The sequence below is a fragment of the Oncorhynchus nerka genome, linkage group LG7, assembly GCF_034236695.1.
Source record: "Oncorhynchus nerka isolate Pitt River linkage group LG7, Oner_Uvic_2.0, whole genome shotgun sequence".
In the NCBI taxonomy this organism is placed as follows: Eukaryota; Metazoa; Chordata; class Actinopteri; order Salmoniformes; family Salmonidae; genus Oncorhynchus; species Oncorhynchus nerka.
Window position 1 is genome coordinate 74,725,841 of NC_088402.1, and position 19,537 is coordinate 74,745,377.

Here is a 19,537-nt window from a genome sequence, read left to right on the forward strand (position 1 = left end):
CAAATGAAATTGTATTAGTCACATTCACCTTACAGTGAAATGCTTACTTACGAGCCCCTAACCAACAATGCAGTTTCAAAAAATACAGATAAGAATAAGAAATAAAAGTAACTAAATAAAAGTAAGAAAATAAAAAAGTAACAATAAAAGTAATTAAAGAGCAGCAGTAAAACAACAATAGCGAGACTATATACAGGGGGTACCTGTACAAGAGTCAATGTGCGGGGGCACCAGTTAGTTGAGGTGGTATGTATATCTAGGTAGGATTATTAAAGCGACTATGCATAGATGACAACAACAGAGAGTAGCAGCTGTGTAAAAGAGGGGTGGGGGGGAGACTATGCAAATAGTCTGGGTAGCCATTTGATTAGGTGTTGAGGAGTCTTATGGATTGGGGTAGAAGATGTTTAGAAGCCTCTTGGACCTAGACTTGGCGTTCAGGTACCGTTTGCCGTGCGGTAGCAGAGAGAACAGTCCGACTAGGGTGGCTGGAGTCTTTGACAATTTTTAGGGCCTTCCTCTGACACCGCCTAGTATAAAGGTCCTGGATGGCAGGAAGCTTGGCCCCAGTGATGTACTGGGTCGTTCACACTACCCTCTGTAGTGCCTTGCTGTCGGAGGCCGAGCAGTTGCCATACGAGGTGGTGATGCAACCAGTCAGAGGTTGGTAACAACACATCCGCCATGGTGCAGCTGTAGAATCTTTTGACGATCTAAGGACCAATGCCAAGTCTTTTCAGTCTCCTGAGGGGGAATAGGTTTTGTCCTGGCCTCTTCACGACTGTCTTGGTGTGCTTGGACCATGTTAGTTTGTTGGTGATGTGGACACCAAGGAACTTGAAGTTCTCAACCTGCTCCACTACAGCCCGTCGATGAGAATGGGGGTGTGCTCGGTCCTCTTTTTCCTGTAGTCCACACTCATCTCCTTTGTCTTGATCACGTTGAGGGAGAGGTTGTTGCCCTGGCACCACATGGCCAGGTCTCTGACCTCCTCCCTATAGGCTGTCTCGTCGTTGTCGGTGATCAAGCCTACCACTGTTGTGTCATTGGCAAACTTAATGATGGTGTTGGAGTTGTGCCTGGCCATGCAGTCATGAGTGAACAGGGAGTACAGGAGGGGACTGAGCACGCACCCCTGAGGGGCCCCTGTGTTAAGGAACAGCGTGGCGGATGTGTTGTTACCAACCTGTACCACTTGGGGGCGGCCCGTCAGGAAGTCCAGGATCCAGTTGCAGAGGGAGGTGTTTAGTCCCAGGGTCCTTAGCTTATTGATGAGACTAGAGTGCACTATGGTGTTGAACGCTGAGCTGTAGTCAATGAATAGCATTCTCACATAGGTGTTCTTTTGTCAAGGTGGGAAAGGGCAGTGTGGAGTGCAATAGAGATTGCATCATCTGTGGATCTGTTGGGACGGTATGTAAATTGGAGTGGATCTAGGATTTTGGGGATAATGGTGTTGTGAGCCATGACCAGCCTTTCAAAGCACTTCATGGCTACAGACGTGAGTGCTACGGGTCAGTAGTTGCCTTAGTGTTCTTGGGCACAGGCACTATGGTGGTCTGCTTACAACAGGTTTGTATTACAGACTCGGACAGGGAGAGGTTGAAAATGTCAGTGAAGACACTTGCCAGTTGGTCAGCTCATGCTCGCAGTGCACATTCTGGTAACCCCTGCGGCCTTGTGAATGTTGTGAAAGAGAAAGAAGAAGAAATAAAGACATTCCAGGACGCACAGGGGTTTGTTTTGAGCCTTACATCATTACAAGTCTAACTCAATTTGTAAGGACAACCTAGACTCATGTTGTCAGACATCACACCGGACAACCTTTCTCAGAACAGGAAGAAAAACAGTGCTCAAGTTTAGATGACATCACATCAACATTCCATTTCCTGGAGGTCTGGGTCAGCCTGAACAGATTCATTTTTTGAGAAGAAAGACTAGGTGGGGGATTATATTCTTGTAATATTCTACTTACTTTCTCTCTTCCTCCTCGTTCTCTCCCCTGTCCCTGTCAGCTGGTGAACAAAGGTCCCAGTGGGATCAGCCACACAGTGCTGCAGCTCAGCTGTCCTCTCAGTGTTCAGGGCCAGGGTCTCCTCTACCCCCTGGAGATGTCTACTGAGGGACCCCTCAACTGCACCACCAACCACTCCATCAACTACCTGCAGCTCAAGGTGAGCAGTCAATTACTGGCATGTCTTTGGATGTATGACAAGGAATGTAACACTTTTGTAAAGGTGGAGCAGGTCTCAAACAAATTTTCTCTCACGGTCAACATATTCACTCACACGCACGCACGCACGCACGCACGCACGCACGCACGCACGCACGCACGCACGCACGCACGCACGCACGCACACACACACACACACACACACACACACACACACACACACACACACACACACACACACACACACACACACACACACACACACACACTTCTCAGGGTCACATGAGGCTCATCTCTGAGTCTAGAACACTTCAGAGAGACAGGCACTGTGAAGATATCCCAAAGGTTATAATTCAGTGTGTGATTAACAGTCTCAGCTCTCCACACCCAACTCCCTCCCAGCCTAACCAGCCCCACCCAGGACACCAGCCTTACGGTCACTTTGATCTCTCTGGTCTTCCCTCAGCCCAGTACAGCTTGATGAACCACTTCTGTACCGATACTCACTCATCTTCTCCATTTAATGTTTGGCTAAAACCCAGCAGAAAGGGAACTCAGGGTTCACATGGGCGCATGACTGGTGTAGTCGCTTGTTTGTGTCTAGAACTTCTAAAACAGATGCTGAGATGGGCCCGACGTGGTTGTCCATTTAGCAGTGATCTGTACAAAGCCATGTGGATAAGACCGCACATGCACTAGATTAATGATGAGGATGAGACCCCACATGCACTAGATTAATGATGAGGATAAGACCCCACATGCACTAGATTAATGATGAGGATGAGACCCCACATGCACTAGATTAATGATGAGGATAAGACCCCACATGCACTAGATTAATGATGAGGATAAGACCCCACATGCACTAGATTAATGATGAGGATGAGACCCCACATGCACTAGATTAATGATGAGGATGAGACCCCACATGCACTAGATTAATGATGAGGATAAAACCCCACATGCACTAGATTAATGATTAGGATGAGACCCCACATGCACTAGATTAATGATGAGGATGAGACCCCACATGCACTAGATTAATGATGAGGATAAGACCCCACATGCACTAGATTAATGATGAGGATAAGACCCCACATGCACTAGATTAATGATGAGGATGAGACCCCACATGCACTAGATTAATGATGAGGATAAGACCCCACATGCACTAGATTAATGATGAGGATGAGACCCACATGCACTAGATTAATGATGAGGATAAGACCCCACATGCACTAGATTAATGATGAGGATGAGACCCACATGCACTAGATTAATGATGAGGATAAGATGCACCCCACATGCACTAGATTAATGATGAGGATGAGACCCCACATGCACTAGATTAATGATGAGGATGAGACCCCACATGCACTAGATTAATGATGAGGATGAGACCCACATGCACTAGATTAATGATGAGGATAAGACCCCACATGCACTAGATTAATGATGAGGATGAGACCCCACATGCACTAGATTAATGATGAGGATAAGACCCCACATGCACTAGATTAATGATGAGGATGAGACCCAACATGCACTAGATTAATGATGAGGATGAGACCCACATGCAGTAGATTAATGATGAGGATGAGACCCAACATGCACTAGATTAATGATGAGGATAAGGATGGGTCACTAACGTCAGTACTTATATTGACCTAATGGGTGGTGTACTCTTCTCTCATGGGTGAGGTCAGTGTCTGTAATGCATTGACCTAATGGGTGGTGTACTCTTCTGTCATGGGTGAGGTCAGTGTCTGTAATGCATTGACCTAATGGGTGGTGTACTCTTCGGTCATGGGTGAGGTCAGTGTCTGTAATGCATTCTGTAATGCATTGACCTAATGGGTGGTGTACTCTTCTCTCATGGGTGGGTGAGGTCAGTGTCTGTAATGCATTGACCTAATGGGTGGTGTACTCTTCATGGGTCCATGGGTCATGTCTGTAATGTATTGACCTAATTGGTGTACTCATGGGTGAGGTCAGTGTCTGTAATGTATTGACCTAATGGGTGGTGTACTCTTCTGTCATGGGTGAGGTCAGTGTCTGTAATGCATTGACCTAATGGGTGGTGTACTCTTCGGTCATGGGTGAGGTCAGTGTCTGTAATGCATTGACCTAATGGGTGGTGTACTCTTCTGTCATGGGTGAGGTCAGTGTCTGTAATGCATTGACCTAATGGGTGGTGTACTCTTCGGTCATGGGTGAGGTCAGTGTCTGTAATGCATTGACCTAATGGGTGGTGTACTCTTCTGTCATGGGTGAGGTCAGTGTCTGTAATGTATTGACCTAATGGGTGGTGTCCTCTTCTCTCATGGGTGAGGTCAGTGTCTGTAATGTATTGACCTAATGGGTGGTGTACTCTTCTGTCATGGGTGAGGTCAGTGTCTGTAATGCATTGACCTAATAGGTGGTGTACTCTTCTGTCATGGGTGAGGTCAGTGTCTGTAATGTATTGACCTAATGGGTGGTGTCCTCTTCTGTCATGGGTGAGGTCAGTGTCTGTCATGTATTGACCTAATGGGTGGTGTACTCTTCTCTCATGGGTGAGGTCAGTGTCTGTAATGCATTGACCTAATGGGTGGTGTACTCTTCTGTCATAGGTGAGGTCAGTGTCTGTAATGCATTGACCTAATGGGTGGTGTACTCTTCTGTCATGGGTGAGGTCAGTGTATGTAATGTATTGACCTAATGGGTGGTGTACTCTTCTGTCATAGGTGAGGTCAGTGTCTGTAATGCATTGACCTAATGGGTGGTGTACTCTTCTGGCATGGGTGAGGTCAGTGTATGTAATGTATTGACCTAATGGGTGGTGTAATCTTCGGTCATGGGTGAGGTCAGTGTCTGTAATGTATTGACCTAATGGGTGGTGTACTCTTCTGTCATGGGTGAGGTCAGTGTCTGTAATGCATTGACCTAATGGGTGGTGTACTCTTCTGTCATGGGTGAGGTCAGTGTCTGTAATGTATTGACCTAATGGGTGGTGTCCTCTTCTCTCATGGGTGAGGTCAGTGTCTGTAATGTATCGACCTAATGGGTGGTGTCCTCTTCTCTCATGGGTGAGGTCAGTGTCTGTAATGTATTGACCTAATGGGTAGTGTACTCTTCGGTCATGGGTGAGGTCAGTGTCTGTAATGCATTGACCTAATGGGTGGTGTACTCTTCTCTCATGGGCGAGGTCAGTGTCTGTAATGCATTGACCTAATGGGTGGTGTACTCTTCTGTCATGGGTGAGGTCAGTGTCTGTAATGTATTGACCTAATGGGTGGTGTACTCTTCGGTCATGGGTGAGGTCAGTGTCTGTAATGTATTGACCTAATGGGTGGTGTACTCTTCGGTCATGGGTGAGGTCAGTGTCTATAATGCATTGACCTAATGGGTGGTGTACTCTTCTCTCATGGGTGAGGTCAGTGTCTGTAATGCATTGACCTAATGGGTGGTGTACTCTTCTGTCATGGGTGAGGTCAGTGTCTGTAATGTATTGACCTAATGGGTGGTGTACTCTTCGGTCATGGGTGAGGTCAGTGTCTGTAATGCATTGACCTAATGGGTGGTGTACTCTTCTGTCATGGGTGAGGTCAGTGTCTGTAATGTATTGACCTAATGGGTGGTGTACTCTTCGGTCATGGGTGAGGTCAGTGTCTGTAATGCATTGACCTAATGGGTGGTGTACTCTTCTCTCATGGGTGAGGTCAGTGTCCGTAATGTGTTGACCTAATGGGTGGTGTACTCTTCGGTCATGGGTGAGGTCAGTGTCTGTAATGCATTGACCTAATGGGTGGTGTACTCTTCGGTCATGGGTGAGGTCAGTGTCTGTAATGCATTGACCTAATGGGTGGTGTACTCTTCTGTCATGGGTGAGGTCAGTGTCTGTAATGTATTGACCTAATGGGTGGTGTACTCTTCGGTCATGGGTGAGGTCAGTGTCTGTAATGCATTGACCTAATGGGTGGTGTACTCTTCTCTCATGGGTGAGGTCAGTGTCTGTAATGTATTGACCTAATGGGTGGTGTACTCTTCGGTCATGGGTGAGGTCAGTGTCTGTAATGCATTGACCTAATGGGTGGTGTACTCTTCTCTCATGGGTGAGGCCAGTGTCCGTAATGTGTTGACCTAATGGGTGGTGTACTCTTCTCTCATGGGTGAGGTCAGTGTCTGTAATGTATTGACCTAATGGGTGGTGTACTCTTCGGTCATGGGTGAGGTCAGTGTCTGTAATGCATTGACCTAATGGGTGGTGTACTCTTCTCTCATGGGTGAGGTCAGTGTCCGTAATGTGTTGACCTAATGGGTCAGAATCTTCTTTCCCTCTGTGTCTCCTCAGCTCCAGCAGACTTCCACAGAGCAGCCGCCCCTACTTGTGCCTGGTCAGGATCACCACATCGAGAGGAGAGAAGTCCAGAGAGACCAGCTGGCAGAGCACACTAACCTGGTGAGGTCCTACACAATGCCAGACTGATGGACAGAGCGATGGAGAATGCGAATGCTGAAATGAGTTATTAGGGCAATGACCCTAATTCAACAGGCTTTTAGAGTGATAAGCAGGGCTTGTTTTTAACCTCTGATTGTTAAGGACTGTTTCCTGTTGTCAAATAGTTCAAATTAACAGCACAAGTAGATGGTAGAGACCAGGGGCATTTCTTTGGATATAGATCTGAGCTGGAGAGTTGAACCTTCTATGTTCCTCTGATTCACTTGGAGCCATGGCATGTTGTTAATCTGGGACGGTGGCTCTGGCCTGGTCCTGCTCTTAGATAAACCCCCTGGGATTGGCTAATGAGGTATGATGTAATTAAGGGTGAGGGGTCAGAGGGCGTGGGGTGGTGGTGCTCCCCGCTTTGGGGATTAACATTAAAGGGCTGCAGGGAGACGGGGTGGAGCTTGGGCAGTAAGGGCATGAGAGTAGGGGGATCTGTGGAACTAGGGGAACTACCTGGGCATGATGATCTGGTTACATGCTGACCACACCGCTCGCGTCGCGTGTGCGAGCATTGCAAAATAAATGTACACATACATGTTATTCAATCATTGCCCCCACACTGCTTGCTCGCGCCAACAAGTGTCTGCGTTGCCTAGCGCTAAAATAGAAGTCAGTTCTATTTGTGGCGCTGAACGCGGTGCAAGTCCGACCTGTCCCCAAATTAATATAATTGGTTTTGATAGTTTTGTGTTTCAACCTGTGTGTCGTGATCACGTTTGTGGTGGGAGGACAAAATCAATTTGCGCACGTTGGGACTCACGCGTCCGGTTTGGTCATGGTATTAGTTGACAGACCGTGGTGTTGTTAGTGCAGGCACCCTGCCCTGGCACACACTGGCCCAACTGATATAGCCTCACTGTTGTTATTTTACTACTGCTCTTTAATTATTTGTTATTTATTTATTTATTTTTTACTCATCTATTTTTTACTTAAAACTTATTTTTTAAACTGCATTGTTGGTTAAGGGCTTGTAAGTAAGCATTTTACTGTAAGGTTGTACCTGTTGTATTCAGCGCATGTGTCAAAAAATATTTGATTTTGATTTGATCCAACCAGTTGCAGTACCAGCTATCTCTCCCTCTGTTTTCCCTCTCCCTCTGTCTGTCACTACCTGCAGCACTGAAAGAGGTCTTTGTCCCCCCATCTGTTGCTCTTTCCGACCCCTCGTTTATCAAGCCTGCCCGATGACACGTTTCTAGAAAGTCTTCCATTCTTTGTTTCACTCTTAGCGCTTTAGTTGTCATGCTAACTTGGAACGAAGGACAGACGTCTTTGTTGAAAAGGTCTTTGAATAGAAATACAAAGTGTGTTAGTTTTGTTCAGCCCCTTGATTGAATCTGGTTTCAGTAGGTTGTCTGATAAATGAGGGAGACCTTGCTGTATGGCTGGCCTCGTCCTAGAAGACCTGTAAATAGACACACTGTCAGCTGAGCTTGGTCTCTAAACTGCTATTGGTACAATCCAGAAAAATGAAGGTGTAATTATTATTTACATTCATATCACACAGTGGCTGTCATTGTACACTTCAACACAACCACACACACCTGCATTATATAGCCAGTCGCTGCTATTCTACTCATTGTGGGAACAGCAGCTATCCTTCCAGCCCCCATCTCCTGCCCTTGACCTAGGCCGCTCCACTAGGGAGGATAGGGGGACTAATGGCTGCAGCATCTTTGGCACTGGACCATATCCATATGGACCATTTCCCCAGGCCCACCAGGCTCCCTCAGCCTCCCCAGACCCACCAGGCTCCCTCAGCCTCCCTTAGACCCCAGGCCCACCAGGCTCCCTCAGCCTCCCCCAGACCCCAGGCCCACCAGGCTCCCTCAGCCTCCCCCAGACCCCAGGCCCACCAGGCTCCCTCAGCCTCCCCCAGGCCCCAGGCACACCAGGCTCCCTCAGCCTCCCCCAGACCCCAGGTCCACCAGGCTCCCCCAGACCCACCAGGCTCCCTCAGCCTCCCCCAGACCCCAGGTCCACCAGGCTCCCTCAGCCTCCCCAGACCCCAGGCCCACCAGGCTCCCTCAGCCTCCCCAGACCCCAGGCCCACCAGGCTCCCTCAGCCTCCCCCAGGCCCCAGGCCCACCAGGCTCCCTCAGCCTCCCCAGACCCCAGGTCCACCAGGCTCCCCCAGACCCACCAGGCTCCCTCAGCCTCCCCCAGGCCCCAGGCCCACCAGGCTCCCTCAGCCTCCCCAGACCCACCAGGCTCCCTCAGCCTCCCCAGACCCACCAGGCTCCCTCAGCCTCCCCCAGACCCCAGGCCCACCAGGCCCCCTCAGCCTCCTCCAGACCCACCAGGCTCCCTCAGCCTCCCCTAGACCCCAGGCCCACCAGGCTCCTTCAGCCTCCCCCAGACCCCAGGCCCACCAGACTCTCTCAGCCTCCCCCAGACCCCAGGCCCACCAGGCTCCCTCAGCCTCCCCCAGACCCCAGGCCCACCAGGCTCCCTCAGCTTCCCCCAGGCCCGGGGGGGGGGGTGGGTCCTGTCTACCACGAAAGCACTAAAAGTCAGTTTTTGGAGGTTTACAACGAAGGCGCCCAGCTCCCATGATGAGGATTTCATTAAGATTGTGTATTCTAAAAAGTGGGCTGGTTTCAGTGGTTGGGCAATAATGTTGGATGGCGGTGAGCGTCGACTGCGTGCTGCATTTTCTGTTTCATGACATTCCCTCAATCTCTTTCTAATTGGAAGCAGCCCTGGATGGGGATCATAACATTGAGCTCTTTGTTATATTTGTTTGGCCTGCAGTATGGCCTGCAGAGTTAACGTTGCCTTTACTTATTTTACTTTTTGGGGTATTGAAAATCATACACTCTGCATTTCAAGATACCCCAGTATACCGCCCAAGCCTACTATCCACCTCCTCCCTCTACTGACCTCTGCACCAGTTTTTAAATCATGCATTTAGCTAACAATTGTTAAATTATGCCTGATAGAATGACAAATTACCTTTGTTTTGTAGCTGTTTGGTTTTTCTTGGTGAGGACAGCAATAATAGATTGAGCATGGCATATCTCAAATCATGTCAAATCTTATGTTATCTGTTTAGCATTAATACGCTCCCTCTCTTTCCTCCTCTTTCTCCCTTGCCCTATCTAGTCCTGCTCTAACGTGGAGTGCTGGACACTGCAGTGTGACGTGGGTCTTCTGGAGAAGGGGACCAGCGCCATTCTCAAATTGCGCTCCCGCATCTGGGCTGAGACCTTCATCGAGGTACAGTATGTGTGGACTGGAGATCAAACCAACCACTCTGCATAGTCAAACACACATCACTTGTCTGAGTTGCTGGGCCGAAGAAAACTATACAGATGATCTAGGACCTACACACACAATTGCTCCACAACACACCTTTAAAGTGGAACTGGCAATGTTTTAGCAACAGGGTTGCGTTCAGAAAGTGGAACTGGCAACGTTTTAGCAACAGGGTTGTGTTCAGTACGTTTTTACGTTCTGGAATGTACAATTGAATGGAAACGGTGCTGTTCTGAATGGCCAGTTGAAAAACGGGGAGGTTGTGGGTTGGGAAACTCTGTCAGCGTGGCCACTGCCCTTTAAAAACGTCACTCATTGCTTCAAGCCACACCCAACAATCGAACCTCAGTCTGTTCAAGAACGTACAATAACGTTTTTGGGAAACGTGCCTTTCAGTACAAACCGTTTTGCAACATAGCAAACTTACAAGGGAATTGAACACACCTCAGGACGGGACTCTACACAGACCGGTGCGCCATAGCCAATCAGAGCTACAGTTGGCCTATATGCAAATAAGCCATTTTCCACACGGGCCTGCCATCATTCACTTTGTACTGGATTATGTATTTACAGGTAGTAGCAACAGCGCTACTTTAGAACAGGAAGCATTTGCCAAAAGCCACCTGAATGGATTTCTGCAAATTACCACGGGAGTCCTCTGACATTTAGGAACTCTTATTGATCAAACAACCATGAACAGGTAGTCTCTCTCTCCCTCAGACAGTTGCCTATGATCAACAACTGTTAGCCAGAGCGAGATGCGTTAAAATCTAACGAGGGAACAGTAGATAAACCCTCAAACTTTTTTAGCTTGTAGAATAGTAGCCTGCTCGCCCTCCAGCAGCTTGCCTGCCAAAGCATGCCTGTCCCCACCAATGGCGTATAATAAACCCTGGGTTGCCGATACTATGTATTGGCCATTGAGAGACTTTGAAGCCACTGGTCGGCCATATTGGCTCTCCCTAGTCCTCCATATGGATGTTTTATTTATTTAACTAGGCAAGTCAGTTAAGAACAAATTCTTATTTACAATGACAGCCTACCAAAGGCAAAATGCCTCCTGTGTGGAAGGGGGCCTGGGATTAAAAATAAATACAACATAAATATAGGACAAAACACACATCACAACAAGAGAGACAACACAACACTACATAAAGAGAGACCTAAGACAACAACATAGAAAGGCATCAACACATGACAACATAGCATAGTAGCAGCACAAAACATGGTACAAACATTATTGGGCACAGACAACAGCACAACGGGCAAGAAGGTAGACAACAATACATCACACGAACAGCCACAACTGTCAGTAAGAGTGTCCATGATTGAGTCTTTGAATGAAAAGATTGAGATAAAACTGTCCAGTTTGAGTGTTTGATTGCAGTTCGTTCCAGTCGTTAGCTGCAGAGAACTGAAAAGAGGAGCGACCCAGGGATGTTTGTGCTTTGGGGACCTTTAACAGAATGTGACTGGCAGAACGGGTGTTGTACAGTGGGGCAAAAAAGTATTTAGTCAGCCACCAATTGTGCAAGTTCTCCCACTTAAAAAGATGAGAGGCCTGTAATTTTCATCATAGGTACACTTCAACTATGACAGACAAAATGAGAAACAAAAATCCAGAAAATCATGTAGGATTTTTAATGAATTTATTTGCAAATTATGGTGGAAAATAAGTATTTGGTCAATAGCAAAAGTTTATCTCAATACTTTGTTATATACCCTTTGTTGGGAATGACAGAGGTCAAACGTTTTCTGTAAGTCTTCACAAGGTTTTCACACACTGTTGCTGGTATTTTGGACCATTCCTCCATGCAGATCTCCTCTAGAGCAGTGATGTTTTGGGGCTGTTGCTGGGCAACACGGACTTTCAACTCCCTCCAAAGATTTTCTATGGGGTTGAGATCTGGAGACTGGCTAGGCCACTCCAGGACCTTGGAATGCTTCTTACGAAGCCACTCCTTTGTTGCTTCACAGTAGGTATGGTGTTCTTTGGATGCAACTCAGCATTATTTGTCCTCCAAACACGACGAGTTGAGTTTTTACCAAAAAGTTATATTTTAGTTTAATCTGACCATATGACATTCTCCCAATCGTGTGGTTCTGGTATTTTTGCTCACCGTTCTTGTGATCATTTTGACCCCACGGGGTGAGATCTTGTGTGGAGCCCCAGATCGAGGGAGATTATCAGTGGTCTTGTATGTCTTCCATTTCCTAATAATTGCTCCCACAGTTGATTTCTTCAAACCAAGCTGCGTACCTATTGCAGATTCAGTCTTCCCATCCTGGTGCAGGTCTACAATTTTGTTTCTGGTGTCCTTTGACAGCTCTTTGGTCTTGGCCATAGTGGAGTTTGGAGTGTGACTGTTTGAGGTTGTGGACAGGTGTCTTTTATACTGATAACAAGTTCAAACAGGTGCCATTAATACAGGTAACGAGTGGAGGACAGAGGAGCCTCTTAAAGAAGAAGTTACAGGTCTGTGAGAGCCAGAAATCTTGCTTGTTTGTAGGTGACCAAATACTTATTTTCCACCATAATTTGCAAATAAATTCATTAAAAATCCTACAATGTGATTTTCTGGATTTTTTTTCTCATTTTGTCTGTCATAGTTGAAGTGTACCTATGATGAAAATTACAGGCCTCTCTCATCTTTTTAAGTGGGAGAACTTGCACAATTGGTGGCTGACTAAATATTTTTTTGCCCCACTGTATGTGGAAGATGAGGGCTGCAGTAGATATCTGAGATAGGGGGTAGTGAGGCCTAAGAGGGTTTTCTAAATAAGCATCAACCAGTTTTGCAACAGGTATCCAGAGATGACCAGTTTACAGAGGAGTATAGAGTGCAGTGATGTGTCCTATGAGGAGCATTGGTGGCAAATCTGATGGCCGATTGGTAAAGAACATCTAGCTGCTCGAGAGCACCCTTACCTGCTGATCTATAAATTATGTCTCTGTAATCTAGCATGGGTAGGATGGTCATCTGAATCAGGGTTAGTTTGGCAGCTGGAGTGAAAGAGGATTGATTTACAATAGAGGAAACCAAGTCTAGATTGTGCTGAAAGAAGAACAGTGTACCGCCTAGCTATACTCCCAAGTACTTGTATGAGGTGACTACCTCAATCTCTAAACCCTCAGAGATAGTAATCACACCTGTGGGGAGAGGGGCATTTTTCTTACCAAACCACATGACCTTTGATTTGGAGGTGTTCAGAACAAGGTTAAGGGAAGGATGAATAGAATTATACAGTATTTCAATAACAAATTACTTTGGTTTTTATTTATTTAACTAAGTCAGTTAAGAACAAATTCTCCATGAAATGTTTCAAGGACAAAATTACATGTATTTAAGTATTGTCTGGTTGTAGTGGGGACAGTAACAGAACTCTAAAAAAAACTTTAAGTAAAATGCTTTTATATATATTTTTTTATGTTTAGCTCACAATATAATTTCAAAGTATGCATTAAGGTTTCTAATACAATAAACGTGTCAAACTAATGTAGAGATTAATACATGCATTTCTATAGTTTCTAAAATATTCCAAGAGTTCCAAGATGGCTGGGCGGTGGCTTCAATACAGCGCCCCCTGTCAATCATCCAGGGTAATCCAACCCACGTTTTGACAACTGAATGGGAACTTGCCTGCCTGCCCTCCCATTTGATTGATGATGCCAAATACATTTGATTGACAACAAAGAGATGCCAACTGTCGATAACAGTAGTTCAAGTTCAGCATAGCTAGCAAAGTGATTAACAGTTCTTGCTAGCTAAACAAATGACACCTGCATCTCTAGTTGTAGCCACCAAAAAAATGATATGGTAGGAAAAAGTCGGCCACTCACTGACTCGTCCAATGACATGATATCCTCCCAGCAGCTAGCTAGCTAACATTAGGCACCGTGCTTTTAGCTTGCTAAATAAATAGCTATTGTACATAAACAGACAAGCTAGCCTATTAGCCACGCTATGACTGACTTGTGGTCATTGCCCTTTTATAGTTTGATTGTGCTGACATTCCCAGCCTAAGTTACATTTGTGTTTTTTGTAAAAAATATTGAGTCAATGAAACGGATACAGTGCATCCTGAAGGGCTGGAGGCAGCAAACAATGTACCAGGCCAGCTGTGATTTACAACATGATAGCAATATTTGTTGGACTACCAAGAAATGTATTGGTGAATTAGCTATATTAATCATGCATTGAACTGCATCCATCTATTCTGCCAACATTTTTTTTTAAATTGTACCTTTATTTAACTAGGCAAGTCAGTTAAGAACAAATTCTTATTTTCAATGACGGCCTAGGAACAGTGGGTTAACTGCCTGTTCAGGGGCAGAACGACAGATTTGTACCTTGTCAGCTTGGGGATTTGAACTTGCAACCTTTTGTCCAACGCTCTAACCACTAGGCTACCCTGCCGCCCCAATGCTTTACTTGACATCATTACATTTTTTGTCAAATAGAAGCTATTATTAAAACCTCTTTATAAAGTTGGTTTTGTAGCATAAAGTGAGAATTTGATATGTGACTGATATTATGATTGTCTGTTTGTTTCATATCTGCAATGTAGCTAAAACACTGTCAGTTCCACTTTAATTAGGTCATCAAAGAGTGGATCTTAGTCAGGTTCAGATGCGGAGATGAAAGCAACCGCCAGAACTACTGGTTTTGTCTCCTCTCAAACTCACTACACATGCAGACACATTTCTACCAGATGACAATGGCACTGACTGCATGAAACGGACTGTCTCAGTTTGTGTTCTGTCTGTAGGCCTATCTGTCTATTCACATTGCTGTCTGTGTATTTTCTCATGTCAAGATTTGGCTGAGTATAAGCAGAAATATTCATTTAAGTAGCTATACAAAGAAAACACCAAGACTTAAAACCTCAAATTAGAGACTGTAAAATATGAATGACCAGTCAGACTCACACATGTGATTGTATTGACTAGATGTCTGTATTAATGCTAGCTCAGAGCTAAACTCTGCCAATGTGAACAGACTCAGATATTTGATGAAAATAAATGGAAAACAGTAGCTTACAGAGTGAATAATTAAATTCTAATTTCAATAGTTCTGTGAGCGTATCATTTGTGTGTTGGTCTATAGTGTGTTAGGTATAGCAGAGCTGGAGGGTATCAGTCCACAGAAGCCGTTGTGAGAAAGACCTTACACCAAGGCTTATGTGTAAGTGCATTGGAAATTCATTAGTTGGCGGTCACGCCTTCTCATAGGATTGGAATGTCAGAGGGGTTTTGTGAGAAGAGCCAGTCGGTCTGATGAGGTTCATCAGTCTCTGTAGCACATTACTGCCTCCTACTGGACATGAGTCAAACAGGACCCATCACTAGTCCACACATGGCCAGCACCCGTACAGGTTGCAGTTTGCCTTTCAAATACTCCTACAAAAATTATTTGAAAAATCACAATGGATATCCAATCTGATCCTGTTGTTTTGTTTCCGTTCTCAGAGGGCATACAAGGGCTACGTGCTGGAGTGCCTGGCAAGGTTCAGTGTGGTCAAGATGCCCTATGCCATCTTGCCCAAGGAGGTACCGAGTGGATCTAAAAAGGTATGGGTATGTGCAGTGCACTCATGTCAACAAACCTCTATATTTTATATGTATTGTTAGTCTTGCATTAACATACAGTTAGTAGTTAAATTGGGATTTGGGAGGTGAGGCTTCTAGTTTGGGGGCGTGCCCTGGAGGATTTAATATAGTAGCCTATAATCTATACTGACGAAAGGACATCACAGCATACTACAGGTCGTGGAGGGACCTTGTGAGGGGGATATTATTTTCGTGCACAGAATGTGATGATCTGAACAATTGAATAGATAGACAACCCTATAGTAAAATAGTTTAACTTTGCTATTGCTTACTTGTGTTGGTAAAAAAAGAAAAAATCATTAGATAATTTGAAATTCGCATAACCAAAGTTAGAGGGTCTAAGCTCTGCCTGGATCTCATTTGGATCATAGGAGTTGGGTCTCGGACTCGGTTGGATCCGGCCTAACTTAACCCCTGTATATAGTGTGCCCATGTTTCGTTCAGCACTCAGCTGTTGGGAAAATGCAGGAAGCCTGGAATCGAGGCTATTATACAGTGCCTTCGGGAATGTTTTAAGACCCCTTGACTTTTTCCATGTTTTGTTACGTTACAGCTTTATTCTAAAATTGTATTAAATTGTTTTTTTCTTCTACACACCACCCTATAATGACAAAGCAAATTTATTTTTGCTATTTTATTCACAATAAAATACTTATTTACATATTGTAAGTACTCAGACCCTTTACTCAGTACTTTGTTGAAGCACCTTTGGCAGTGAATACAGTCTTGATTCTTCCTGGGTATGACGCTACACGCTTGTCACACCTGTATTTGAGGAGTTTCTCCCATTCTTCTCTGCAGATCCTCTCAAGCTTTGTCAGGTTTGGAATGGGAACGTCGATGCACAGCTATTTTCAGGTCTCTCCAGAGATGTTAGATCTGGTTCAAGTCCGGGCTCTGGCTGGGCTACTCAAGGACATTCAGAGAATTATCCCGAAGCCACTCCTGCGTTGTCTTAGCTGTGTGCTTAAGATCATTGTCCTGTTTGAAGGTGAACGTTCGCCCCAGTCTGAGGTCCTGAGCTCTATGGAGCAGGTTTTCATCATGGATCTCTCTGTACTTTGCTCCGTTCATCTTTCCCTCGAGCCTGACTAGTCTCCCAGTTCATGTTGCTGAAAAACATCTCTGCAACATGATGCTGTAACCACCATGCTTCACAGTAGGGATGGTGCCAGGTTTCCTCCAGACGTGACACTTGGCATTCAGGCCAAAGAGTTCAATCTTGGTTTCATCAGACCAGAGAATCTTGTTTCTCATGGTCTGAGAGTCTTTAGGTGCCTTTTGGCAAATTCCAAGTGGGCTGTCATGTGCCTTTTATTGAAGACTGTTTTTCGTCTGGCCAATCTACCATAAAGGCCTGATTGGTGGAGTGCTGCAGAGATGGTTGTAGTTCTGGAAGGTTCTCCCATCTCCACAGAGGAACTTTAGATCTCTGTCAAAGTCACCATTGAATTCTTGGTCACCTCCCTCACCAAGGCCCTTCTCCCCCGATTGCTCAGTTTGGCCGGGCGGCCAGCTCTAGGAAGAGTTGGTGGTTCCAAACGTCTTCCATTTTTAAGAATGATGGAGGCCACTGTTTTCTTGGGGCTTTCAATACTGAAGAAATCTTTTTGTACCCTTCCCCAGATCTTTGCCTTGACACAATCCTGTCTCGGACCTCTGCGGACAATTCCTTCGACCTCATGGCTTAGTTTTTGCTCAACTGTGTGCCTTTCCAAATCATGTACAATCAAATTGATTTGCCACAGGTGGACTCCAATCAAGTTGTAGAAACAGCTCAAGGATGATCAATGGAAACAGAAGTCACCTGAGCTCAAATTCGAGTCTCATAGCAAAGGGTCTGAATACTATTTCTGTTTGACATGTAATAAATTAGCAAAAATCTATAACCTGTTTTTCTTTGTTCATTATGGGGTATTGTGTGTAGATTGATGAGGATTTTTTATTTATTGAATCCATTTTAGAATAAGGCTGTAATGTGGAAAAAATACATTCAGACCCATTTAGTCACTGTAAGTGGAGGTCATGACTAAATGTGTTCCCCCTCTTCAGGTGGTGACCCCGTTGGTGTGGAACAAACAAGACAGCCAATACTCTGTGCCCTTGTGGATCATCATTCTGGCCATACTGGCTGGGCTTCTGCTGCTGGCACTGCTCATCTACGTCCTGTACAAAGTGAGTGGTCGGGATAGCGGTGATGTTAATGTCCAGCAGAGTGGGAAATTCCCATCTCTTCACTTCCCATATTTTCCTTGAGAACTTTATTTTTAGAATGTGAAATGTCAGAATAATAGTAGAGAGAATAATATATTTCAGATTTTATTTCTTTCATCACATTTCCAGTGGGTCAGAAGTTTACAAACACTCAAGTATTTGGTAGCATTGCCTTTAAATTGTTTAACTTGGGTCAAATGTTTTGGGTAGCCTTCCACAAGCTTCCCACAATAAGTTGGGTGAATTTTGGCCCATTCCTCCTGACAGAACTGGTGTAACTGAGTCAGGTTTGTAGGCCTCTTTGCTCGCACATGCTTTTTCAGTTCTGCCCACACATGTTCTATAGGATTGAGGTCAGGGCTTTGTGATGGTCACTCCAATACCTTTACTTTGTCGTCCTTAAGCCATTTTGCCACAACTTTGGAAGTATGCTATGGGTCATTGTCCATTTGGAAGACCCATTTGCGACCAAGCTTTAGCCTTTCTAGGGCAGGCGTTCCACTAGCAGAACCCCTCCACAACATTCTGCTAGCGGAACCCCTCCACAACTCTCTGCTGAAAAGGCAGCGCGTGAAATTCAAAAATATTTTTTCGAAATATGTAACTTTCACACATTAACAAGTCCAATACAGCAAATGAAAGATAAACATCTTGTTAATCTACCCATCGTGTCCGATTTCAAATATTCTTTACAGCGAAAGCACAACATATGATTCTGTTAGGTCATAGCCAAGTCAAAAAAACACAGCCATTTTTCTAGCCAAAGAGAGGAGTCACAAAAAGCTGAAATATAGATTAAATTAATCACTAACCTTTGATGATCTTCATCAGATGACACTCATAGGACATCATGTTACACAATACATGTATGTTTTGTTCGATAATGTGCATATTTATATCCAAAAATCTCAGTTTACATTGGCACGTTACGTGCAGTAATGTTTTGATTCGATTTTGCAGAAATACTCATAATAAACATTGATAAAAGATACAACTGTTATTCACAGAATTAAAGATTCTGCTCCTTAATGCAACCGCTGTGTCAGATATATATTTTTTACTTTACGGAAAAAGCATAATCTGAGAACGGTGCTTAGAACCCAAAACAGCCAGAGGAATATCCGCCATTTTGGAGTCAACGGAAGTTAGAAATTACACCATAAATATTCACTTACCTTTGATGATCTTCATCAGAAGGCACTCCCAGGAATCCCAGTTCGACAATAAATGACTGATTTGTTCCATAAAGTTCCATAAAGTCCATCATTTCTGTCCAAATAGCCACTTGTTGTTAGTGTGTTCAGCCCAGTAATCCATCTTCATGAGGCGCAGGCACTTCGTCCAGACAAAAACTCGAAAAGTTCCGTTACAGTCCTTTAGAAACATGTCAAACAATGTATGGAATCAATCTTTAGAATCAATCAATCTTTATCTTTTTTTAACATAAAACATCAATAATGTTCCAACCAGAGAATTCCTTTGTCTGAAGAAAAGCACTGGAACGAGAGGTAACTCTGTCGGGAGCGCGCGTAATGAGACCAAGGCACTCTGCCAGACCACTGACTCAAAGAGGTCTCATGAGCCCCTCCTTTATAGTAGAATCCCCATTCAAGTTTCTAAAGACGGTTGCATCTAGTGGAAGCCGTAGGAAGTGCAACTTTATCCATATCTCATTGTGTATTCGGTAGGCCAAGCTTTGAAAAACTACAAACCTCAGATGTCCCACTTCCTGGTTGGATTTTTCTCAGATTTTCGCCTGCCATATGAGTTCTGTTATACGCAAAGACATAAT

The 19,537-nt window shown here is 44.9% G+C and overlaps 1 protein-coding gene across 1 annotated transcript in view; it reads left to right on the top strand.

Moving 5' to 3' along the window:
- The window catches only part of LOC115132406 (integrin alpha-5-like), an 89,903-nt gene that overhangs the window by 65,887 nt on the left and 4,479 nt on the right, over positions 1-19,537 (top strand). The window contains exons 25-29 of the mRNA XM_029665020.2: positions 2,016-2,174; positions 6,507-6,614; positions 9,768-9,881; positions 15,391-15,492; positions 17,584-17,706. Of these exons, the coding sequence (XP_029520880.1) occupies positions 2,016-2,174; positions 6,507-6,614; positions 9,768-9,881; positions 15,391-15,492; positions 17,584-17,706 (606 nt within the window). The remainder of the gene's footprint in view (positions 1-2,015; positions 2,175-6,506; positions 6,615-9,767; positions 9,882-15,390; positions 15,493-17,583; positions 17,707-19,537) is intronic.